This window comes from Bubalus bubalis, chromosome 3, assembly GCF_019923935.1.
Source record: "Bubalus bubalis isolate 160015118507 breed Murrah chromosome 3, NDDB_SH_1, whole genome shotgun sequence".
NCBI classification, from domain to species: domain Eukaryota; kingdom Metazoa; phylum Chordata; class Mammalia; order Artiodactyla; family Bovidae; genus Bubalus; species Bubalus bubalis.
The window spans coordinates 34,157,649-34,183,116 of record NC_059159.1 but is presented as its reverse complement, the minus strand read 5'-3'; the positions used below and the strand labels follow the sequence as shown (position 1 = coordinate 34,183,116).

Genomic DNA, 25,468 nt, shown 5'->3' with positions numbered 1-25,468 from the left:
AGTAGATGGTCAAATAGGTTATTAAATGACATTTTGTTAACAGTCTCACTTCCCTATGTTTACTTTTCCTAAACTTTGGATAGGCAAAGGTGGTCAGTTTCTGACAGCCTTTCTTTGTAGGTCAGTATACATTTTGGTCCAATTAACCAGTCAAGAAGACTCATATTAGAGCACCTTGTGCCACTGTTACCATGTACTACAGATAAATTCTCTGCCCAGGCTGTATCCTTGGCCAGCCTAGGTGGCAGACTGGCTGTGGGAACCAAGTATCTGCAGTCACTCTGAGTCACTGGAGAGACTCTGGGTGTGGAATCTGGAATAAAACATTGACAGGCCCTGATTACGTGATAACTCAGTGAAACAAGCCCTCGTTTCAAATTTAATCATAGGTCACACGTCTGTGCCTTAAAAGTAAAATTTCAGAGCTGATTGGAAATTGAGGATGGTCCAATTCTTCTACTTTCTCAATGACAAAGATTTTTGCGGTCCCTCTGTTCTTCTTATGTTGGCTTTCTAAGAGAGCAGAAACTCTACAGCTCTCTGATCAAAGCATACAAGCAACCAAAATCATTTTGGTGTATTTTTCAGATTGGCTTTGAAAAGTGTTGATTAAAATCTCTGTATTTTATTTATTTATTTTTTAAAATTTATTTATTTATTTTTTACTTTACAATATTGTATTGGTTTTGCCATACATCAACATGCCACGGGTGTACACGTGTTCCCCATCCTGAACCTCCCTCCCACCTCCCTCCCCATACCATCCCTCTGGGTCATCCCAGTGCACCAGCCCCAAGCTTCCTGTATCCTGCATCGAACCTGGACTGGCGATACGTTTCTTATATGATATTATACATGTTTTAATGCCATTCTTCCAAATCATCCCCTGCCTCCCTCTCCCACAGAGTCCAAAAGACTGTTCTATACATCTGTGTCTCTTTTGCTGTCTCTCATACAGGGTTGTCATTACCATCTTTCTAAATTCCATATATATGCGTTAGTATACTGTATTGGTGTTTTTCTTTCTGGCTTACTTCACTCTGTATAATAGGCTCCAGTTTCATCTATCTCATTAGAACTGAAAAATCTCTGTATTTTAAAATTGGCTGAACACAGCAGCAAGTTCACTACCATCTAGATCCTCTTCTTGCACCAGGTGTCCAGTGGCACATGTGCCATGAACTTTAATATTGCTTTCCCTGAAGCCCTCCAGTGTCTCCCATGGGTGGTTAATAGATGCTCAAATAGAAGAGGGGCTAGAAGCCAGCGTTCTGACCCAGCACAGTAGCTCCTTTAAGAACACAAATGTAATTCTTGATCTTCAGCTCGTCCATCTGGTCTACTGGTCTCCCCGCGCTTGGCAGCCCGTGAGGGTCAGCGATTATTGCTGCCCGTTCACAACGAGACGTCGGTGCTAATCCTCTTCTGTAATCTGGTGGGCTCGGGGCAGCAGGCCAGCAGGTATGTTTAACTTTGTCTTTCTTTCACATGATTTCTGGGGTGTGTCAACATGTACTTGGAATTTGGGCTGGAATAATTCTAATTTGAAAAAGATTAAATATCCATTCTTAATGTTGATCCACAAGGAGTAGGGTGTAAGGTGCTTTCTGATCAAGAGGATCAAAAGTGATAGCCCTCAGCAGTTGGCTAACACCATCCTTAACAATTAAGTATCAGAGGTTTTTCTATTGGTTTTAGGAACAATGATAACTGCTCTCATCACTATTGTTTAAGTGTTTTTTTTTTTAATTGGCTGTGGTACATGGTATGTGGGATCCAATTGAGTGAAGCCAATAGGTAGAGTCAACACTGCTGACTCTTGGGTATTGTTGGTTTTTGTTTTGCTGAAATAACCTCATATACTTGGATTTCCAGGTTTGGGCCTCCTTTCTTGGTAAGGGAAGACAGAGCCATCTCATGGATCCAGCTCCAGCAGTGCATTCTCAGCAAAGTCCGATACCTCATGAAGAGCGAGGTCCCCATACAGGTCAGGGTGTGTGTGTGTGGGCGGGGGGGGGGCGGGGGGTGGGGGGGTGGGTAGGAATTTAGTGGTAGCTCAGGAGAGACAAGAATTTAGCATCAATGACAGCATTCACATTGTCATATCAAACGACTTTTTTATGCAAGAAAAATCACCATTTTATGACCTGTGCCATTCCTCTCTTTGTCACATTACCAAAGACCTTTCATAGATGGAGCTTTTGCTTGTTAAATCTTTCGAAACACCACTGGGGCCTTCCCTGGTGATTCAGTGTCTGAGAGTCCATTCTCCCAATGCAGGGGGCAACAGATTCTATCCCTGGTCAGGGAACTAGATCCTACATGCCACAACTAATTGTTCCCATGCTGGAGCTGAAGATCTAGCATGCCTCAACCAGGAGAAAAGATCCCAGAGTTGAGACCCAGTGCAGCCAAACAAATATTTTTTTTAAAAAACTGGAAGAAAGAGTGGAATTTACATCATTCATTTGTGGCTTCCCATAGTTCTTCCTGGAGAGAAACTTACTGTAAAAAACTGTAATGTAGACATTTGAACCAAAAGTTTCAATGGACTTGCATCCTGTTGCTCGCCACTTAAAACTACCATAACATTGTTAATCAGCTATACTCCAACATAAACAAAGAAATGAAAAAACAGTTTTAAGGGACTTGAAGTATTACTTCTGTGGAAAACTAAAATTGATGTTTATGTCCAAATATGAGAATGTAGATATTCAAATAATTTTGTCCAATTTTTGAAAAACACATGAAAAACTCCAGGGAGGAACATCTTTATGCCTTGCTCATTTATTGATTCTCAGACCGGTTCAGTTCAGTTCAGTCGCTCAGTCATGTCCGACTCTTTGTGACCCCATGGACTACAGCACGCCAGGCTTCCCTGTCCATCACCAACTCCTGGAGCTTACTCAAACTCATGTCCAAAGAGTCAGTGATGCCATCCAACCATCTCATCCTCTGTCATCCCCTTCTCCTCCTGCCATCAATCTTTCCCAACATCAGGGTCTTTTCCAATGAGTCAGTTCTTCACATCAGGTGGCCAAAGTATTGGAGTTTCAGCTTCAGCAGCAGTCCTTCCAATGAATTTAGGACTGATTTCCTTTAGGATTGACTTGTTGGATCTCCTTGCAGTCCAAGGGACTCTCAAGAGTCTTCTCCAGCACCACAGTTCAAAAAATCAATTCTTCAGCGCTCAGATTTCTTTATAGTCCAACTCTCACATTCATACATGACTACTGAAAAGACCATAGCTTTGACTAGATGGACCTTTGTTGGCAAAGTAATGTCTCTGCTTTTTAATATGCTGTCTAGGTTGGTCATAGCTTTTCTTGCAAGGAGCAAGCGTCTTTTAATTTCATGGCTACAGTCACCATCTGCAGTGATTTTAGAGCCCCAAAAATAAAGTCTGTTATTGTTTCCACTGTTTCCCTATCTATTTGCTATGAAGTAATCGGACCAATGGCACCCCACTCCAGTACTCTTGCCTGGAAAATCCCATGGACAGAGGAGCCTAGTAGGCTGCAGACCATGGGGTCGTGAAGAGTCGGACACGACTGAACGACTTCACTTTCACTTTTCCCTTTCATGCATTGGAGAAGGAAATGGCAACCCACTCCAGTGTTCTTGCCTGGAGAATCCCAGGGACAGGGGAGCCTGGTGGGCCGCCATCTATGGGGTCGCACAGAGTCGGACACGACTAAAGCGACTTAGCAGCAGTAGCAGCAGCAGCAATCGGACCAGATGCCATGATCTTCTTTTTCTGAATGTTGAGTTTTAAACCAACTTTTTCACTCTCCTCTCACTTTCATCAAGAAGCTCTTTAGTTCTTCGCTTTCTGCCATAAGGGTGGTGTCATCTGCATATCTGAGGTTATTGATATTTCTCCCGGCAATCTTGATTCCAGCTTGTGCTTCATCCAGCCCATCATTTTGGATGATGTACTCTGCATATAAATTAAATAAGCAGGGTGACAATATACAGCCTTGACGTACTCCTTTCCTGATTTGGAACCAGTCTGTTTTTCCATGTCCAATTCTAACTGTTGCTTCTTGACCTGCATGCAGATTTCTCAGGAGGCAGGTCAGGTGGTCTGGTATTCCCATCTCTTTCAGAATTTTCCAGTTTTTGGTGATCCACAGAGTTAAAGGCTTTGGCATAGCCAATAAAGCAGAAGTAGATGTTTTTTCTGGAACTCTCTTGTTTTTTCAATGATCCAACAGATGTTGGCAATTTGATCTCTGGTTCCTCTGCCTTTTCTAAACCCAGCTTGAACATCTGAAAGTTCACAGTTCATGTACTGTTGAAGCCTGGCTTAGAGAATTTGAGCATTACTTTGCTAGTGTGTGAGATGAGTACAATTATGTGGTAATTTGAATATTCTTTGGCATTGCCTTTCTTCAGGATTGGAATGAAAACTGACCTTTTCCAGTCCTGTGGCCACTGCTGAGTTTTCCAAATTTGCTGGCATATCGAGTGCAGCACTTTCACAGCATCATCTTTTAGGATTTGAAATAGCTCATCTGGAATTCCATCACCTCCACTAGCTTTGTTTGTAGTGATGCTTCCTAAGGCCCACTTGACTTCACATTCCAGGATGTCTGGCTCTAGATGAGTGATCGCACCATCGTGGTTATCTGGGTCATGAAGATCTTTTTTTTTTATATAGTTCTTCTGTGTATTCTTCATACCTCTTCTTAATACTGCTTCTGTTAGGTCCATACCATTTCTGTCCTTTATTGTGCCCATCTTTGCATGAAATGTTCCCTTGGTATCTCTAATTTTCTTGAAGAGATCTCTAGTCTTTTCCATTCTATTGTTTCCCTCTGTTTCTTTGCATTGATCACTGAGGAAGGCTTTCTTATCTCTCCTTGCTATTCTTTGGAACTCTGCATTCAAATGGGTATATCTATCCTTTTCTCCTTTGCCTTTCACTTCTCTTCTTTTCTCAGCTATTTGTAAGGCCTCCTCAGACAACCATTTTGCCTTTTTGCATTTCTTTTTCTTGGAGATGGTCTTGATCCCTGCCTCTTGTACAGTGTCACGAACCTCCATCCATAGTTGTTCAGGCATTCTGCCTATCAGATCTAATCTATTTGTCACTTCCACTGTATAATTGTAAGGGATTTGATTTAGGTCATACCTGGATGGTCTAGTGGTTTTCCCTACTTTCTTTAATTTAAGTCTGAATTTGGCAATAAGGAGCTCATGATCTGAACCACAGTCTGCTCCAGGTCTTGTTTTTGCTGACTGTATAGAGCTTTTCCATCTTTGGCTGCAAAGAATATAATCAATCTGATTTCTGTATTGGCCATCTGGTGATGTCCATGTGTAGAGTCTGGTAGTTTCCAAATAAAAGCAACAAATTTTAAAACCATTTCTTATTTTTTGGCCATGCTGTGGGGTATGTGGGATCTTCGTTCCCCAACCAGGGATAGAACTCCCACCCCTTGTATTGGAAATACGAACTCTTAACCACTGGACCATGAAGGAATTCCCTAAAACCATTCCTTTTAGCCCCAACAGTATCAGAAGTTGTTCTGATGGCTGCTTGGCACAGAAGACTTTAACATTTTTAGGGACAGGTCAGTAGCCCCCGAATTTCATTTCCCCCCAATTATTCTCTAAGTACAAACTTCCCATTTGGAGGATGTCCCAAACATTTCAAAGGAATTTCTTCATAATTATTCATAATTCATGTGCTTTCCTGCCCAGGGAAAATCATACATTTGACTCAGGATTTACCCCAAATATCATTTTGTTAATGACCTTTTCTACCTTTGTACCAAATCTTTATCTCCAAAGAATTTTTGTTCCATGAACTGCCCGGCAGATCTGCCCAAATTAGAAACTCGAATTTCTCCCTAAGTAGGTCAGAATACCTAGTAATAGCTTTGGCCTTCCCCAAACCCTGTGCTCCTTGCTGTTGAAAGTGGACAGAACTGCTTTCATGCAAACACTGAACTCAGCTGTTCTTAGTCTCCCCGTGGTCTCCCATGTACTTTTGCCTCTGCACCTCTACAGCCATTTCAGTTTTAGAACCAATCAAGCAGTCAGTGGGGCCTGCAAAATTCTGATACAGGCAACCCCTGACTTGATTTTTTTAAAACATTGTGGAAAAACTCATGTAACATTAATTTTAAGCATTCACAAGTGTGCATTAATTGTATTCCTCATGACGCATAGCCATCACCACTGTCCCCCCTAAATTTTTCCTCATACCCACAAAAACTATACCTATTAAATAACAGCTCCCTGCTCTCCCAGCACCTAGCCTGTTGGGAACCTCCATTCTACTTTCTGTCTTTAAGGATTTGACCACTCTGGGTATCTCATATAAACAGAACTATACAATATTTGCCCTTCTGCATCTGGTTTATTTCACTAAGCAAAATGTCTTCAGGGTCCATTCATGTTGCAGCATGCATTGAATTTACTTGTTTGTTAAGGCTGAGTAATATTCCATTGTGTGTGTCTTTGAGACTCTATGAACTGTATAGTCCATGGAATTCTCCAGCCCAGAATACTGGAGTGCATAGCCATTCCCTTCTCCAGGGGATCTTTCCAAGGCAGGGATCGAACCCAGGTCTCCCGCATTGCAGGCAGACTCTTTACCAGCTGAGCCACTAGGGAAGCCCAAGAATACTAGAGTAGGTAGCCTATCCCTTCTCCAGGGGATCTTTCCAACCCAGGAATCAAACTAAAATCTCCTGAATTGCAGGTGGATTCTTTACCAGCTGAGCTGTCAGGGAATCCCTTGTGTGTATATAATACCACATTTGGTTTATCCATTCATATGTTATGGATTCTTGGGTTACTTCTATCAGTTGACTTTTGCAAATAACGCTGTTTAAGGTTCACTTGGCTTCCCTGGTGGCTCAGACGGTAAACAATCTGCCTGCATTGTGGGAGACCTGGGTTCGATCCCTGGGTTGGGAAGATCCCCTGGAGAAGGGAAAGGCTACATACTCCAGTATTCTGGCCTGGAGAATTCCATGGGGTTCAATGGAGAATTCCATGGGGTTGCAAAGAATCAGATACGACTGAGTGACTTTCACTTTCAAGGTTCACTTCAGTTCAGAAAAGTTAGAATATGAAAAAAATATATATCTTAGAATAAAAACATATGTGACATTTCTGTTATGTGGCTTATTTCGATGTGTACAAATACTTAGCATTTGTTAAGTAAAATGTACACTAGCTTGCTTTTAGATAATTGCCTCACTTTGGTAATCTGGTGATGATTATAATCATCTTGATAAATTAAATTGCCTATTAACTTTGCGACCCCCTGGGCAGTAGCCTGCACCAGGCTCCTCCATCCATGGGATTCTCTAGGCAAGAGTACTGGAGTGGGTTGCCATTTCCTTCCCCATTAATAATTGATGAACAGAATTGGTTTAATTTCCCATTTATTGTGCCAACATTTGCTTCAATTAACCATGTGTTATTTTATTTTTTAAAATGTTATTTTAAATCACTGTGTTCACTGTTTCAGAAAATTTAACGTTACATGGTATTAGATTACTATGTTAAAAGGTATAGGGTGTATCGTCTAAAAAAATCTAAAGCCTTTATATCTCCAGGTTTAGAAAACAATTATTAAGGACATATTCAAAAAATCCCTATAATCAGAAAGTTGCATTTTTTGAGTAACTTCTTTGCACATAACCATCTGATTCACACCAACATGCACGTTGACCTGCTTCCTGTTCTTTTCTTGGCAGAACCTGGGGTCACTGTTCTCCATCCGGGTCGTGGGACTCTCCCTGGCCTGTAGCTACTTGTCCCCACAGGACAGTCAGCCCCTCTGTCACTGGGCAGTTGATAGGTAAGGGTATGTTCCAGACATGGTAAGAGAATGAATACGTTCTTGTCTGACTAGACTCCTTCAAGGCTGTGTATCAGTAAAACTGATGACAATCTTAGTTGCCCTTGGTCTTCAGCACTAGCGACTGGGTTAGGTCCTTGTATACATTCTGTGCTTCCAGTCCTTATGTCTAAGCAGGACTGATGGCCACTTCAGAGATGGAGGGGACCTTGGGGTTCCCAAAGATGAGGACTTATTCACACTCACATGGCTAGTTAAGGATTGTATACCTTCCATGAACTCAAACCCTGGGTTTTTGTTTTGTGTTTTTTTTTTTTTGATAGTTTCAATTTTGTTTTATTTGTTATTTTTATTTTTTGGCCATGCTATACAGCATGCAGGATCTTAGTTCCCTGACTAGGGATGTAACTCCATGCCCTCTGCATTGGAAGCTCAGAGTCTTAACCATGGACCCCCAGGGATGTCCCTCAAAACCTGTTTTTGAATCATCTTGGTGACAGCTGGAGGCTCATGTGGCATCTCCACTTTTTTCTTGCAGTACATTCAAAACCTTCTTTTAAGGGGCAGACCCTCCCATCGCTTGTCTATATGCATCTTGTTGATTTCACGTCTTCCACTTTCTTCTGCATTAAGGCCAGCCAGTCTCTTCTGAAAGGGCTGAGTGCAAGCAGCTGGAAAGAGCGATGGGCCAATGAGATTTTCTGGGTCTGGGGGGCTCTGGAAGGGGAAGACCTTTTAGGTCATGGAGGTGGGCTCAAAGGTGCTCCTTTTACTTCACAGTGGAGGGAAACCCAGCAGCTCATTTTGAGCATCATCAGAATTGGGTGTGTGTGTAGGATGTTCAAACAGAACAGACCTATTGTCATTGAGCAGGTGGCTGGGGCTGCAGTGGGAGCGCTGAGCCACCAGACCCTCAGAGCTCACAGCTCCCAGGACAGGGAGGACAGAGGCTTCAGGGTAGATGAAGGACCAAGCCTTCCGCAGACAGTGCCTCCTCAGGCCCCCGACCTTGGTTTCCATGCAGCTCTGGACGTTTCTGTTGAGAACATTGGTCCTGGGGGTGGGGAGGGTGGGGAGAGTGGGAAGCCCATCTCCATGTCTTAGGTGGGCCCCCTATTCTCTCATCAGGGCTCTGCATCTCAGGAGGCCAGGAGGCCCTCCGCACATCAAACTGGCCGTGGAGTGGGACGTTGACACCAAGGAGCGGTGAGTCCAGCAGAGCCCAGCTCGAGCAGAGGAGACAATGCCTGTTCGTGCATAAAGGACCTTCCTGTGCCAGCTCCCCTGATGCCACTGTGGGGTGTATGAAGCTTCCCGGATGCCCTGTGACCCATTCCTCCAAGAAGCCCCCGTGGCAACTGTCTGTCTATAAACAACAGCAGTAGGAATAGTATAATGATGTCGGTGGGTGATGGCCGTGGTGGTCACGGTCGCAGTTGTAAGTGGTGAGGTGACACTTATCCACTTCCCCTGGCCAGGCACTGCCCTGAGCACTTTCCGTCCGTGCAGGATATTTCATGCATCCCATCCTGTAAGGTAGGGCCGACTTGAATCCACCTTGTCAGATGAGGAAACCAAGGCACAGAGAGGTTAAAGGGTTGCTCAGTGTCACACAGCCCGTGCCTGGCAGAGGTGGACTTTGAATTCAGGCCATTGGACTCAAGTGCACACTCTGAATCACTCAGTGTGGCTGCTTCTCTAACCCTGAGGGCATCTTCCAACGTTGGTAAAAGACACTGTTCGGCCTGGCCAGGGTTTATTAATCTCAACTAGGTGCCAGGCCATGCATCACATGAGACAAAGATGCATAAGCCCAGGGCTTGGTCCTTCTCAGGGCTGCTGGTGGAGACTCAGAATTCCAGTAAGAGAGAGTGGGCGCTCCTGGAGCCCAAGGAAAGGGGCCTTTGACTCCACAGCAGATGCTTTGCACCCCATTAGCTGGGAGTGGAGACCCTCGGTTGGGGGCGTTGCGGGAGGTGAGACACCCACACGGCCTTTCTGCTCTCCCTGCAGCCTGTTTGGGAGCCCCCAGGAGGAGCGGGTGCAAGATGCGGACAGCGTGCGGCGGCAGCAGCAGGCCCACCAGCAGCACAGCTGCACCCTGGACGAGTGTTTCCAGTTCTACACCAAGGAGGAGCAGGTCCCGCCCTGGGGGTCTGCGCCCCTGCTGGACGGGGAGGCGCCAGGGCCCGTCAGTGGGTGGGCTCACGGTCCTGGTGGCTTCCCTTCTAGCTGGCCCAGGACGACGCGTGGCGTTGCCCCCACTGCCAGGCCCTGCAGCAGGGGGTGGTGAAGCTGAGCCTCTGGACCCTGCCCGACATCCTTATCATCCACCTCAAGCGCTTCTGCCAGGTGGGCGAGAGGAGGAACAAGCTCTCCACGCTGGTGAAGTTCCCGCTCGCCGGGCTCGACATGGCTCCCCACGTGGCCCAGAGGAGCACCAGCCCCAAGGCCAAGCCGGGCGCCTGGCCTCCTTCCTGGAAGCAGCCAGCCTGCCTGCCCACCAGCTACCCGCCAGACTTCCTGTACGACCTCTATGCCGTCTGCAACCACCACGGCAGTTTGCAAGGTGGGCATTACACAGGTGAGCCCGCCTCGCGGTCCGCGGCTGCTGCTGCTATGCCCACATTCGTGGCTGTGGCCTGGGCCTCCAGATACCCTGGGAAGGGACGCCCATGGGATGCCAAGCTCACTCGGGCACTCGACACCAGCTGACCCCTCACCCGCTCCATGCCTGGAACCTGCCAGAGGGAAGGGGGTACTGGTCCAAGCATGGGGCAGGCTTAGGAGGGTGGTTGGGATAGAAAGTTAGTTACAGCCCGAGTTTTCACCATATCAGGTGAAACCCAAAGAGTGACATTTGTCCTTATCTGTGATTCAGCCCAAAGACTCCCACTTATCAGATTTGGTATTTATTTCTATGGGGTACATTCAGTTGTTACTGCCTTCTAGGAACTTGAAGTGAATGAAGGATGGGAGGACAGAAACAAAGAGCTTGGCAGCTCACTCAGTTCATAATTGCATACCTTGGTCTGTTTTACACTACTATAAATTAGGTCATTTCTGGAAAAGCATTCTTGGAAATATTTTGTTTTGAAACGTGGGCTGTTGCTAGTGTGCTCATGAACCTGCAGTTTGGAAAATACTGGACTGTATAAACAACCAGGACCATCACTCATTTGTTCATTGAGCAAATATTTATGAAGTCCCCATTCTATGCCAAACCCTGGGCCAGGTGCTGGAGCCTAAGTGATGAACAAGATGAATAGGAGTCCTGCCCTCATGGGACTAATTTCAGACACAGAAATAAAAAGGTGCTTGTCCCTTTAACACTTTCACTACTTGGTGTCATGAAAAGGTGATTGGTTGCTGTGTCTGAGATACAGATAAGGCCTGCCTGAGCGTATTACCTTTAGGAAAGAAGATGTGGAACTAGCTGTGTGAATAATGGTAGGAAAGCATTATGGGCAGCACTGCTAACATGTCCAAAGGTCCAGAGGCAGAGTTTGTGTGTTTAAGAATTGATGAAATCCCGCTGTGACTGAAGGGGGAAGTAAGTCAAGATGGGGCTGGATCCCAAGATGCTGGAGGCCATGGAAAAGAGATTGTATTTTTCCAAACCGTGGTGGGAAGCCATTAAAAGGTTTTCAGCAGAGGAATAAAGACATAATCGAGTTCACAAAGTGAGGTCTTAGCTTGAGCAGAGAATTGGGTGGAGCAAGAATATAAGCTGGAATTGCAGTTAGGAGGGTGTTTCTGGGCCTCAAGTGGGAGATCGTGTTGGCTGGGACTTGGGTGATGATAGGGTATTCAAGACACATTTGAGAAAGAGAATTGGTCAGACTAGCTTTTGCACTCAGCATGGGATGGAAGAGAGGCAGGAGCAAAGATGAACTTCTCGTGCCTCGTTTGAGCCAGTGCAGGTCAGTCAACTGTGCTTCCACAGCAGGGGATGTGGGTTCAATCCCTGGTCAGGGAACTAAGATCCCACATGCCATGAGTTTCCGCCAAAAAAAAAAAAAGCCAGTCAAGTGTGGCTCGTGGGCCAAATCCAGTCTGGCACCTGTATTCGCTCGGTTCATGAGTTAAAAATGGCTTTTACATTTTAAAAGGGGGTAAAAAGGCAAAACAAAAAACAAACCAAATAACAGTAAGAAGAATATATGACAGAGACCGTAGGTGGCCAAAGGTGACCTGCAGAGCCAAAAATTGGCCAAATGGGCTATTTGGCCCATTACAAAAAAAAAGCTGGCTTTTACTCCTGAATTAGTATGTTATGGTACCATTTACTGAGATGTGGAAGGAAAGGAGAGGAATATTTCTTGTATTTGTTTGGAAGGTAGTGAGAGTCTTATCTATGATCATTTTCTTAGATGTTTGGCTACAGTTCTTAGGTAGGAAAGAAGTGTATTATAATCCCAAGTGCATATTTTCCTTGCATACTGAATCAGAGTTGTGCATTTTGAAGCTTCTCAAAAGAACCAGGATGACCGTTAGCATTGTTACCTGAAAAAAGTGAAAGTATCAGTTGCTCAGTCATGTCTGACTCTTTAGCGACCCTATTGCCCGTAGCCCACCAGGCTCCTCTGTCCGTGGGATTTCCCAGGCAAGAATACTGAAATGAGTAGCCATTCCCTTCTTCAGGGGATCTTCCCGACCCAGGGATCAAACTTGGGTCTCATGCATTGCAGGAAGATTCTTTACCGTCTGAGCCACCAGGGAAGCCCCCCATAAAGAACTCAGGACACGCTTTTATTAGAAATTTTGCCTGAACAATCTCTACAACGTAAGGATTCAGCTTGTGTGGTAACAACTCAGTTTATCAGTGAGCATCTGGATGTATAACTGGTTGATCCTTTCTGATTCCACCAAATTCCTTTCTGGCTAAAAATGAACCGATGTTTCTCATTCTATGACAAATATCTGTTTTTCAGCCATGCCAGTGGGAAATCTCTTCCTGCTTTGGGGGGCTCCAATTAACGGGGACTTGGGGTTTGGACCTTCGCAGCCTACTGCCGGAACTCTCTGGACGGCCAGTGGTACAGTTACGATGACAGCATGGTGGAGCCGCTTCTAGAAGACGAGGTCAACACGCGAGGGGCTTACATCTTGTTTTATCAGAAGAGGAACAGCATCCCTCCGTGGTCAGCCAGCAGCTCTGTGAGAGGTAGGTACTGCCATTCCTCCCGGGAGAGGGGGGTCCTGAACAAAGGCAAGATGCTCAGTCACATCAAGGACCAGGATAGGTCCGGCAAGGGTCTGAAAGAGGAAGCTTTGTCTGCTTCCCTGGTAGCTCAGCTGGTAAAGAATCTGCCTGCAATGCAGGAGACCCCGGTTTGATTCCTGGGTCAGGAAGATCCGCTGGAGAAGGGATAGGCTACCCACTCCAGTATTCTTGGGCTTCTCTGGTCGTTCAGCTGGTAAATAATCTGCATGCAATGTGAGAGACCTGGGTTCGATCCCTGGATTGGGAAGATCCACTGGAGAAGGGAACAGCTACCCACTCTGGTATTCTGGCTTGGAGAATTCCACAGACTGTATGGGGCGTCCATGACTCAGTCATGACTGAGTGACTTTTACTTTCACTTTCCAGAGCATGTACAGCCCTACAGAACTGTGTCCCATTTGTAACGATGTGGGCGGGACACACTGAGATCCAAGAACGGGAAAAGGAATAACATTTTGTACCTGTGACAGGTGACTCTTGGGAGCGTGGCATTCTATATTTTCTCTCTTGCTCATATGAGCCTGATCTTAATTAGCTCATTATTGACCGAGGGATTTTTGCAGAAACTATTGCCTTGGCCACCGATTTTTATTTTGGTCAGCCAAAAATTAGTTCTGTTATTTCATTAACAGTTGGCGGTTATGATGTTCAGTTGTTACATCTGACATAACTGTAGTTTTCCGATTTTCATAAAATGTTGTCTTTCGTTCTCTCTTCTGTAGAAGCAAAGGAGCCTTCTTTAGCACCGTGAGTTTCATTTTCACTTTCCATCTTTTGTTGGCCTAATAATTACATTGTTTGAATCAGAACTATATTCTGAAGAACTGCCATCTTCTGAGACACTAGTATATATGTCACTTGGACAATCAGCATAAAATTTACTGAAAAATTCTTTTTCACTCAAAATTTTGCGATGTGTCATTTTTGAAAATTTTAAGTTTAGACTACACACAAGGTTGGAACAAAAACCTAAGGGAGGAAAATGTGAATGATAATGACATTCATAAGTTGCATAATAAACCCTTGATCAATTTTAAGCTCTAACACCTTCTCAGGGTGATGTTAATTGTATCACTCTCTACAAACGTATTGATGTGTTGCCAGTCAGTAACGTTCAGGTAACAAAAGACACATTAATACATCTCAGGTCAATAACGTGTTAAGCTTGTGTAGTATAACCCTGCATTAGTCCCATTAGAAAGGGAGAGGCAGTTATAAGGGATGTGGGTCCTCAATAGGAAATAATTGCTTAACCCAACCTGAGAGCTATGTTTATTAAAAAAGAAAGTGAAAGTGTAGTCGCTCAGTTGTGCCCGACTCTTTGCGACCCCATGGACTGTAGCCTGCCAGGCTCCTCTGTCCATGGGATTCTCTAGGCCAGAATCCTGGAGTGGGTTGCCATGCCCTTCTACGGGGGCTCTTCCTGACCCAGGGATCGAACCTGGGCCTCCCACATTGCAGGCAGATTCTTTACCTTCTGAGCCACCAGGGAAGCTATGGTTCATCAATTACAGGTTCTCCTCTAGCAATTCACTTTCATTTCTGTAGCTCCGCTCTGTTTCTGTAGTTCTGGGCTCAGGGATGGGAATCTGGCGGTGAGAAGTGTTCTGGGGCCCCGGAAGGATGGTCCAGCCCACCTGCTCTGTGTTCCCTCTGCAGGTTCCACCAGCTCTTCCTTGTCTGACCACTGGCTCCTCCGGCTCGGGAGCAGTAACGGCAGTACAAGGGGCAGCCTGTTGTCCTGGAGCTCTGCCCCTGGCCCTGCGCGGCCCCGGTTGCCTGAGTCTGCCTTCTGCACCAACAGCCTGCCCAGGCAGGAGAAGGGTATGTTCCATCATGTCAGTTAAATTTGCTGATCTTATTTTCATTTTCTTTTCTTTTTTTAGAATATTTGTCTATTTATTTCACTGTGCTGGGTCTTGGCTGGGGCAGCATTACAAACTTTTAGGTGGGGCGTGTGGAATCTAGTTCCCTGATCAGGAATGGAATCTGGGCCCTCTGCACTGGGAGCGCAGGTCTTAGCCCCTGGATCAGCAGGGAAGTCCCAGTGCATTATATTCTGACTCACCCTATCTGGGCATTTCTTTTCTCTTCACATTTTTTATCTGTGCACACTTTAGGGTAGTGTCTGTTGAACAAAAACCAAAAGGCATTCTTTCCCAAGCTTGTCCATTCCTCATTAGCATGAGCCTCTGACAGGCTCATAAATTCACCCCAGGTCTGTTCAGAGGTTTAGGACCTTGGGCCATTTCTCAGTTCTCCCAAGAAAAAATGTGTTTCATATCGCTCACGGAGGCAACTTCAAGAGACAGCCAACTTTCCAACATAGTACTCAGACAGGGGTGGGGCATAGCTCTAGAAAACTCCCCAGAGAGACAGAGAGGGGTGGGGTGGAAGGAGAAGTAGTATTGGAGAGTCACTGACCTCCACACCCTTGCTGGCACGTTATGTATCTCATCTCCTCCAACTCTCTGGGAGAAGTGAGATGATCACCTTTTTACAAAAGAGAAAGCTGAACCTCAGACGTAACCAGTCACAAGCTCAGTTGCAAGGTAGCTGGGCTGCAGGAAGACCTGCTCCTTCTGGCTGCCTGAATCCTGGCTTTGCGGCTCTTAGGTGTAAATTCCAAATTCAAGTTTCAAGTTAGGACACGGGTCAGAGACTTGGTTCAAAAGGAGTGTTCCCTTTTGGAGTTTGAATATAATGGTGATAGATTTGGAACCTGTTTGAGAAGCCCTGAGATGGTTGAATATCCATCCTTATTTTCCTGTGAGTACTAAGCCTGGGCAAGATCAAAATCCAGCCCATAGGTTTTCAACAGTGGTTGGGCTTCCCTGGTGGGTCAGATGGTAAAGAATCTGCCTGCAATGCAGGAGATTCAGGTTCAGTCCCTGGGTTGGGAAGATCCCTTAGAAGAGAATGGCAACCCACTCCAGTTTTCTTGCTCGGAGAATTCCATGGATGGAGGAGCTTGGTGGGCTACAGTCTATGGGATTGCAAAGAGTCAGACACGACTGAGGGACTAACATTTTCACTTAGTACCACCTCCTCTCCCTATGGGTCTGTGGGAGAATTTTTTTTACTGTCCAAATGAGTAGAGGGGACAACTAGCATTTAGTCCCCAGGAGGCAAGGATGCTAAATGTCTTGCAATGCTCAGGGATGGTTCCACGCAGCACAGACTTGTCCTTCCCAAGTGCCAGCAGTTCCCCTGCAGAGAAACACTGATAGCCTGGCAGTTTGATCCTTCCGATAGCTCTGGTGATGGGACCTCATAATAATGAAGGCAATTTAAACAAAAATGAACAGATTCAAATTTATGGGGACCACAACTTATATAATTGGGGATGAACGTTAGGAGAGGCTCTGTTAAAAAGAAAAGGACACAGAAACACTTCTGTAATTGTATATAAAAACATGACCATGTGAAAAAATTGCTGAGGTCCTTTCAGAGGAGGGGCCCTAGGACTAAACCGTTTCAGTGTTGATGCTCCTGATGGTGAATTTCCTCTATGGCTTTTATTAAGCCTCAAAGGTTTTATTGTCTCTTTTTCAGTGCTTTCCAAATAGTATGTTATTTCAGTTTCGATTTCCTCTTTGATCTTAAGGTTATCAGGGTATTTCAATTGTTTAAGAGTTTTTAGTCACTCTTTTATTCTTGATACCTGATTTTATGGATCGTGATCCAAGAATGTTGTTTTCAAAAACGATTCCCTTTTTGTGATCAAGTAAGTACACGATGATTATTTTGTCAGTGTTATTTGTTATCTGTCAGTGTTCTGTGTACACAATTTACAAAATAATGTACATTGTCTGAGGAATGTGAGCTTTATATCTTTTGTTTTTGTTTTTGTTTTTAGCTTTATATCTTAAGTATTCAGTTAGGTGAGTCGATTGTTGTATTCAATTTCACCGTGTCCTTTTTAAAAATTGAATTATAGTTGATTTACAATGTTGTGTTAGCTTCTGGTATACAGCAAAGTGATTTCCTGAACCTGCCTGCCAATGCAGGAGACATAAGAGACATGGATTCGATCCATGGGTTGGGAAGATCCCCTGGAGGAGGGCAACCCACTCCAGTATTCTTGCCTGGAGAATCCCATGGACAGAGGAGCCTGGCTGGCTACAGTCCATAGGGTCGCAAAAAGTTGGACACGACAGAGTAACATCATACACGCATATATAACATATATTATATATATTTTTCAGATTCTTTTCCCTTGCAGGTTACTGCAAAATATTGATATAGTTCCCTGTGCTATTCAGTAGGTCCTTGTTGGTTACCTATTTTATATATAGTGAATTTTCATTTAAAAATGTTTTCTATTACTCATTCTTTTTTTTCTTATTTTTAGTGATTTGATCATGTTGCAATGTGTTCCCTTTTTCTCTTCCTTCACTTGGAAGTGCTGTTCTTTAACATCTTATTAATTGTTACTTCATGCTTCCCAATATTTATAATCAAATGTATTGTCCTATTATTATATGGATATGAGAAGCCTGCTGTTTCCTGGAGTCATTATGTTTCAGCACTGCCTCCTCTCTTTCCCCCATAAGATGACCTGTGTAACGCTTCCATGCCATTCCCCCCAGCTGAGAGATTAGAAATGTTCTCACATACTCCTTCCGGTCTGTTTCTGGAGCTCCCCCATGTCATTCCCCAGCTCTTAGATTTTGCTGAGATGGTTTCCTACTCTGTTGCAGATTGTCATCAGAATTCCTCTTGCTGTCACTTTCCTGTCCCAAACACACCAACTTAAGCTCACATAACACATCCTAAGACCACCTGTTCCCCGGGAGGGTGGATGGTACCTGGTTGCAGGGTTCCGCTGGGACACCGCTGTCTGTCGTCTTTTCATCATCCTCTTGCGGGCGTGGTGCTGACTTTTAGTGTTTGCTCAGAGTTCTTTTTAGGTATGCGTGATATGCTGTCTAACTCTCAGCAGAGCCGCAAATATTTTCTTTTCCTGGGAAGTATATGGTAGCTTGGGGGTGAAGGGCTCTTAGGTTATAGTTGTTTTTCTCTCGGGCATCTGTGGATGCTTTCCCACGGTCTATGAGGCCCCAAGGTTGCAGGTGACAACTTCTTTTTTTTCATGTGAGAGTCACTTGTTCTTTCTGGCTGGAAGCTTTGACCTTGGAATTTAGAAATCCTACCAGAATATGCCTGGGTCTGTGTTCGTTCATCAACCCTGCCTGGAACTTGGAGTGCTCCTTCTCCAGATGCAGGCTTTTCTTTAAGGAAATGCTCTTTTTGTTTAATTATTGTCTTGCCTACTTTTCAAATTCCTGTTATTTGCCTCTTGACTCTCCTACATCTGTCCTCAAAAGTCTCCTAGCTTTGCCCTGCAATTTCTATCTCTTTGCCATTTTGCTCTGTGGCTTCAAACGCTTCTTTCACAATTATAGAATTTGTGAAATGTACCAAATGTCATAAATTTCAAGATCACTTCAGGGCACTAATCTGAGTCTTAACAGTGACCCTGAATGCCTTCAGTTCATTTACTGAAATTTAAAACCTGAAAGTCACATATTTCAGTCTCCTGTGTTTCTACACTGGAGTCTCATTGACAGCTTTTGTCTGTTTTCTTTGATGGCTCAAAAGAGCCTGTTCTGATGTTTCTGTTTATTCATATTCTCTGACTGCCAGACCCCCTTTGTTTGCTGTTTAGTCCCTTCAGTCGTGTCCGAGTCTTTTGCAACCCCATGGACTGCAGCCTGCCAGGCTCCTCCGTCTGTGGGATTTCCCAGGCACAAATACCAGAGTAGATTACCACGTCCTTCTCCAGCCAGACCCCTTTAAGTATGTTCTTACGTCTCTGTTTCTGCACATAGAGGCTGCCCTCTACCCTCTTTGAGTGGCGGGTGGTTCTTGGAGTGATGGACAGGGCCGGTGGCCTTGGCTCCTGAGAGAGTCTTTCTTTTATTTACTTGTTTATTTTTATTTTTGGCCGTGCTGAGTCTTCATTGCTGCCCGTGAGCTTTCCTCTAGTTGCGGCGATTGGGGCCTACTCTTCGTTGCAGTGCTGGGGCTTCTCATTGCTGTGGCTTCTCTTATTGGGGAGCACTTGCCCGCCCCCCCAACGCCCCCTGCCTTCCCCGAAAGCGAGGTCTTTGGTGAACAGGAAGCACTGGCTCCCAGTGGGTGCTTTCGCGTTTATTTTTCTGCTCCGCCAAAGCTCTGGCTCCTTCTCAGATCCAACAAACAGAATGAAATAAAATCCTGATTGGTAAGGTGCTTTCTCACTGCGTCTTGAGAAAGAGGAGCTGGGTACTTTGCGGACACCTGCGGTCCCGGTGACAGGATGCGGGGTGTCCGCGCCCCTCGATCGGGGGTGGGGGAAGGATGGAGAGCGGGCTCCGCTGCCTGCCAGGGCTGCAGTTGGCTCCTCCTGTTTTGAAAGGCTGAAAGTCACCGCTCTGTGACTCCTAATACAAAGCTTCTCTTTCTGCCCTTCCCCTGGGCTGTGGACCAGAAACAAAACCTTTCCACACATCTCAGCCCCCAGAACTGTTTTATTTATTTTTTTCCCTCCAAGGTGTGGGAATTTAATGATGGAACAACAACATCATTCAGGACTGGAATTACAAAGTATATGGGAGTGATGTTGTGTCCATCGCTGGCTAATCTAAAGTGCTTTAAAGAAAAATAAAAAATACCAAAGATTATCTGTGGAAAACCTGAAAGGCAAGATCTTCAGAACCTCGGAGATGCTGTCAGACGCCTCGTAGAGTTGACGGACTGTCTGTGCACCTCGGCTGGGTTACATGCTTGTGTGTTTTCCCAGCTGGCAGCTTGGGAACCCCTCGTATCTGCTCCTCTGACCTCCTGAGCACCCCCGCCCCCTGGGCCCTCTCCGTACAGCTCAGAGGTCGGCTTTGGTGGCTGCAGTCCTGCTCATTTTGGGAGCTGGGGACCGTGCCCCGTGGGAGAGTGGAGGACTGTGGGCAAGAGGCTGGTGCCCTTGCTCAGGGTGACCATCCTTGTGCCACGTGGGCTTAGCTGAGGAGTCCTTTCTCAGTGGTGACAGGCATCTCATAAATCAAGGCGTCTTAACGGTGCAATGACTAACGACTTTTTAACTTTTAAAAATTGTGTTAAACACACATGACAGGGACTTCCGTGGTGGTCCAGTGGTTAGGACTCTGGACTTCACAGTCAAGGTTCCTGGGTTCAACCCCTGGTTGGGAAACTAAGATCCCACAAACCAGGAAAACAAACACACACACACACACAATAGGCTTTGCCATCGTGACCATCTGTAAGTGTACCGTTCGGTGGTATTAAGTACATTCACATTGTTGTACCACCACCAAAAACCACCCCTATAACTCTTCTCATCTTGTAAATCTGAAACCCTGAACCTGGTAAACACTAATTCCCTGTTCCCTCCTCCCCCAGCCCCTGGCAGCCACCATTTTACTTTCTGTGTCTCTGTTTTTGGCTGCTCAGAGTCCTTCTTAGAGTGTGATCATACAGTATGTGTCTTTCTGGTGACTGGCTATTTGGGGGTCCCATGAGATTCCATATGAATTTTAGGATGAGTTTTTCTATTTCTGTTTAAAACCTCATGGGTATTTTGATAGGGATTGCACTAAATCCATATATTTCTTTGGGTAATATTGACAATTTTTTTGAAGATTTAAAAAATTATTTATTGTTCTTATTGCTATTTTATTTTGATTTTTTTGCCATGCTATGAGGCATGTGGGATCTTAGTTCCCAGACCAGGATTTGAACCTGTGCCCCCTGCCTTGGAAGTGCAGAGTCTTAACCATGGACCACCAGGGAAGGCCTGACATTTTAACAATATTCAATCTTCAAATCCATGAATACAAGATCTGTTTTCATTTATTTATGTCATCTTTCATTTCTTTCAGCAATGTTTTTCAGTTTTCAGTGTAGAAGTCACCTCCTTGCTTAAGTTGGTGCCTGAGGTGTTTTTTTTTTTTTGACACTGATTGACTATGTCTTCAGGAAGGATACACAGTCTTGGGTATATGTATGTTCCCTTTAACTCCCTATAACTCTTCTCATCTTGTAAATCTGAAACCCTGAAATGTTGAGAGTAGGGAAAGAATTGAGAAGAAAATAAAAAACACACAGCACCCCCATGGTTCCTTCGACATCTTGTCATTTAGTATTTATTTCTCTATACTTCTTTGTATGTTTTCATATGTACACATGCACAGATCTATACTTATACCTGTGTGTGTATATATATATTTTTGCAAGTTGGATTACTCTTTTTCTAGACTCTGTATCGTCCTTAATAGTACATATCAAAAGCATCTTTCTATGTCACAAAACGCAAAATGGAGAATCTGGCAATTCTGATAAAATTAAACACATGATCCTCTTCTTTTTTTTTTTAAGCCTAAGGGAGATTGGTGCATTTGAAAGGTACACGCACTTGATTTGACCTGAAAAGGCAGGGATTTTTGCTGAGCATTCTGTTCCATGACCATATTTAAGATGAATGAAAAGAATTTTAAATCTTAGGCCAGTGGCCTCAGAGACTGAGCTTCCTCGGGAGTCTGCACTGCCTGGCACATAGCTACCTTCGTTGGCCCTGGCTTGCCCTGTGGCTTCACATATATAAATGGAGCCCATGAAACAGTGAGTGAAAACATTGGTGTTCCCAAGGGCAGGAGCCATAGTCTTGTTCACTGCTATGTCCCCAGCACTCAGGATGGTGCCTGATCATCAGAGGTGCTCGGTCAGTGCTTGTTGGATGTGGCTACTCTTACTGCTTGGGTGCTAAGTTGCTTCAGTTGTGTCTGACTTGTTTGTGACCCCATGGACTATAGCCTGCCAGGCTCCTCTGTCCATGGGATTCCCCAGGCAAGAATACTGGAGTGGGTTGCCATGCCCTTCTCCAGGGGATCTTCCTGACCTAGGGATGGAACTTGGGTCTCCTGCATTGCAGGTGGATTCTTTACCATCTGAACCACCAGGGAAGCCCCTACTCTTACTGCAGCTGGAGGGCAAGTCAGGCACTGATGCTCTTGGTGTCTCTTTCAGGAGGCTTGGAGTCCAGGCCTTTGGCACGAGGCATCCAAGGCCGCAGTATCAGCATGAAGGTGCCTACGCCTTCCCGAGCAAAGCAGGGGGCCTTCAAGACCATGCCCCTCCGCTGGTCTTTTGGCCCCAGGGAGAAACCGCTGGGCACATCTGTCGAGCTGGTGGAGTACCTGGAGTCCAGACGGAGACCTCGGTCCACGAGCCAGTCCATCGTGCAGCTGCTGACGGGTCCTGCCGGCAGTCACCAGAAGTCACATGCCACCCTCTCTGCGGAGAGTGAAGACAGTAGGCGAACCAGCGACACAGTGCTGGCCGCAGCGCCCTGCCCCTCTGGCCATCCTGGCCACTGCGTGGTCCCTGGCAACTCAGATGGCCCGAATGCAGCCAGGAAGCTCAAGGAAAACTCAAGTCAGGACATCAGGCTGCCCAAACAGTTTGACTTGCCCCTCACAGTGATGTCCTCAACAGAAGATGATGGGAGACGAGCCCGGCCCGAGGGCCAAAGGACCACAAGCTGTAAGAGAAGTGGCCTAACTGGGAGCTGTGGCCAAGCACCGTCCCCCAAGGAGGGTCCCAGCGCTGCGGCGTTACCTAGAAAGAGTGCAGACAGTCGCCCAAACAGCCCAGGCAAGATGAGGGCTAATGGGGAGAGAAGGGACCCTGAGACAGACAGATTCCCACAAGGGACCCTCACCCTTCTGAGGTCTGTGTTTTGGAAGAAGGAGATCAGGAAGAGGGACAGGCCAGAGGCAGCCCCCCAGGTGGCCCCCGTCTCCCTGGTGAGCGGCAGGAGGAGCCCAGCTGTGGATGGGGAGGCCCGAAGCTCGTCTCCATCCCTCAGGATTCGACAGAGCCTGGCCAGGGGCCCAGCTGGCCACGTGGAAAGAGAGAGGGACATCCGGTCAGCGCCCAGCTCTCTGCTCCTCCCTCGCAAGACTGGCAGGCCCCCGAGGGCCAGCGCCCTCGGCATGTCACAGAGGAGTGTCCCCGGGGAGCAGACGTCTTTTGGCACCTTGCCGAAGGTGAAATACCACACGCTGTCCTTACGTCGGAAGAAATCCTTGCCCGAGTCCAGCTTCTGATTGTGTGCTCTGGGGGGAGCTGAAATTCTCTCGGCTCTGCACCGAGCACCTGTGGGCAATCCGTGTTGAGAGTGGGACTGGGGGAAGCCAGTTGTCTTCTCTTGACCCCTGAAAATTAAAATTTCTGGTCTCTGTATCTGTATTTCCAACACCAGACGTCTGAAAAGACCTTCCTGTGTTGTTAGCTGCTTGTGTGTTTCCAGACCACTAGAGGGTGCTGGTTGGTCAGTATAACCGTTTCAGGGCAAGAACTGCTGTTTTAAGGAATTCCAGGGCCTGAGTACTTGTATTAAGGAATGATTAATAAGAACCTTCAGTACTAAATCAAATATTGTCATTGGCTTCTCCTAAACCTTGTTTTTTAATAATGGACTTAACAGGAAAATCTTTTCCTCCTGATCTTTCTCTGGGATGAAGCATTAAGGATGCCAAAAAAAGCAAGTGGTAGGTGCACTAAAGCAGGATTCTAGAATGAACGGAGAGTATTTTAGGAGAGTATTTAATATATAACAATTGTATTAAAGTTTTTCAAGGTATTTAAGAAAGATAACTATTTTGATACTAGGGGGAAAAGGAAGTTCTTTTTTTAAAAAAAAAATTAACTGTGAGATCTATGTACAATTTTAATAAAAGTTCATCCATGAAACATGCAAATAGCTCTCTGAATTATTCAAGTTAGACAAATGCTCTTGTTTCTGCTGCATAAACTTAGCTCATTGCTTTTTCCCCCCATTTAACCATTTAAAAAAAAATGAAGTATAACTGGACTTCCCTGGCAGTCCAGTGGTTAAGACCCTGCACTTCCAATGCAGGGGGCACAGGTTTGACCCCACTAAGATCTGCATGCCACATGGCATGGTCAAAAAAAATAAGTTGATTTCCAAAGTCATGTTCACTTCAGCTGTACAACACAATGATTCAGTTATAGATAGATGGATCCTTTTTCAGATTCTTTCCCCTTATAGGTTATTAAAAATACTGAGTATAGTTCCTTGTTGTATCTAAGCTCACTGCTGTTGATATCAGAAAGTCATTGATTGCGTTGTTTCTGAAAATTTTAAGTACTTTTAATTAAAATGACTTGCTGTTTGCTAAGGAAATAGAAGTCCCCCCAGGTCTCTCTCTGGAAAGCATGTACTTTCAAGGACCAGAGTCTGAGCCTGTCTTGATGGATCATCACCGGGGTCCTTGGACTCCTTCATGATAGAAACTGATGACCGGCCAGAGGAGGAATACAGGCAAGGCTTTACCGGGACTCGTGCTGCAGCAGGAGGGAGTGAAGGCAAGCAATGGGTGCCCTTGTTCCCTCCCTGCGGAGGGCAGGCTGGTCCCTAAAATGGGGTTAGGGTGGTTGGGTCTGAGGGGTGGCTTAGGTGGTCTGCCCACCCCCTTGGTGGTGCTGTGTGCAGGGATCATGGGCAGGACCCTGCAATTGCTCCCTGCCCCTCAGACGTGGCAGTTGGGTTTTGGCCTTTTTTTATCTTCTTGTTTATAATTTGGGCCAACTGCCCATGTGGAGAAGGCAATGGCACCCCACTCCAGTACTCTTGCCTGGAAAATCCCATGGACGGAGGAGCCTGGTGGGCTGCAGTCCATGGGGTCACGAAGAGTCGGACACGACTGAGTGACTTCACTTTCACTTTTCACTTTCATGCATTGGAGAAGGAAATGGCAACCCACTCCAGTGTTCTTGCCTGGAGAATCCCAGGGACGGGGGAGCCTGGTGGGCTGCCATCTATGGGGTCGCACAGAGTCGGACACGACTGAAGCGACTTAGCAGCAGCAGCAGCCTATATGTGCAGTTATTTTTAGTTTCCTTATAGTTTCTTTGTATCTGTTCCTCTGGGACATTTGTCCAGGTACAAGCACTGCAAAGGGTCCCAGGTCCCAGCCTGTCTCAAGGTGACTGTCCTCCGTTTTCTAGAACTTTGCACACTTTTCATAGCTGTTTTAACAAATATTGCCTCACTTATGGGGAAGCTGCTAAACCTGACTCTGATAGAGAAATCCTTTTCCAGATTCCCTTGTAAGTTTTTAAAAATATTGAGCATAGTTCCTTATTGGTTATCTAAGCTCATAGCTGTTGATATCAGCAATGGTATCAGACAGAGGGCTTGACAGGTAAGGTGACTGGAGAGTCTCTATTTCAACAGTCCATTTTCTAGAAATACTTCCTTTCCATTTAAGACACCCGACTTAAATTAAGTCTTTCCTCATACACTTGGCATGACTCATTGGTGTGTCTCTGCTACTGTTCTTTTTCTAAGAAGGAAGAATGAGGTTCTTTTTCTTCCCCATAAGAAAGACTGT

The 25,468-nt window shown here is 45.6% G+C and overlaps 1 protein-coding gene across 2 annotated transcripts in view; it reads left to right on the top strand.

The window, feature by feature from the left end:
- Nucleotides 1-23,812, top strand: part of USP43 (ubiquitin specific peptidase 43) — a 52,769-nt gene extending 28,957 nt beyond the window's left edge. The window contains exons 7-15 of one of the 2 annotated variants that reach the window (XM_025280561.3): nucleotides 1,326-1,461; nucleotides 1,876-1,987; nucleotides 7,722-7,825; nucleotides 8,954-9,031; nucleotides 9,839-9,965; nucleotides 10,058-10,409; nucleotides 12,834-12,992; nucleotides 14,712-14,876; nucleotides 22,077-23,812. In XM_025280561.3, coding sequence (XP_025136346.3) covers nucleotides 1,326-1,461; nucleotides 1,876-1,987; nucleotides 7,722-7,825; nucleotides 8,954-9,031; nucleotides 9,839-9,965; nucleotides 10,058-10,409; nucleotides 12,834-12,992; nucleotides 14,712-14,876; nucleotides 22,077-23,158 — 2,315 coding nt within the window. In that variant the 3' untranslated portion in view covers nucleotides 23,159-23,812. The remainder of the gene's footprint in view (nucleotides 1-1,325; nucleotides 1,462-1,875; nucleotides 1,988-7,721; nucleotides 7,826-8,953; nucleotides 9,032-9,838; nucleotides 9,966-10,057; nucleotides 10,410-12,833; nucleotides 12,993-14,711; nucleotides 14,877-22,076) is intronic. The other variant, XM_044939283.2, reaches the window with a different exon arrangement.
- Nucleotides 23,813-25,468: the final 1,656 nt, after the last annotated feature.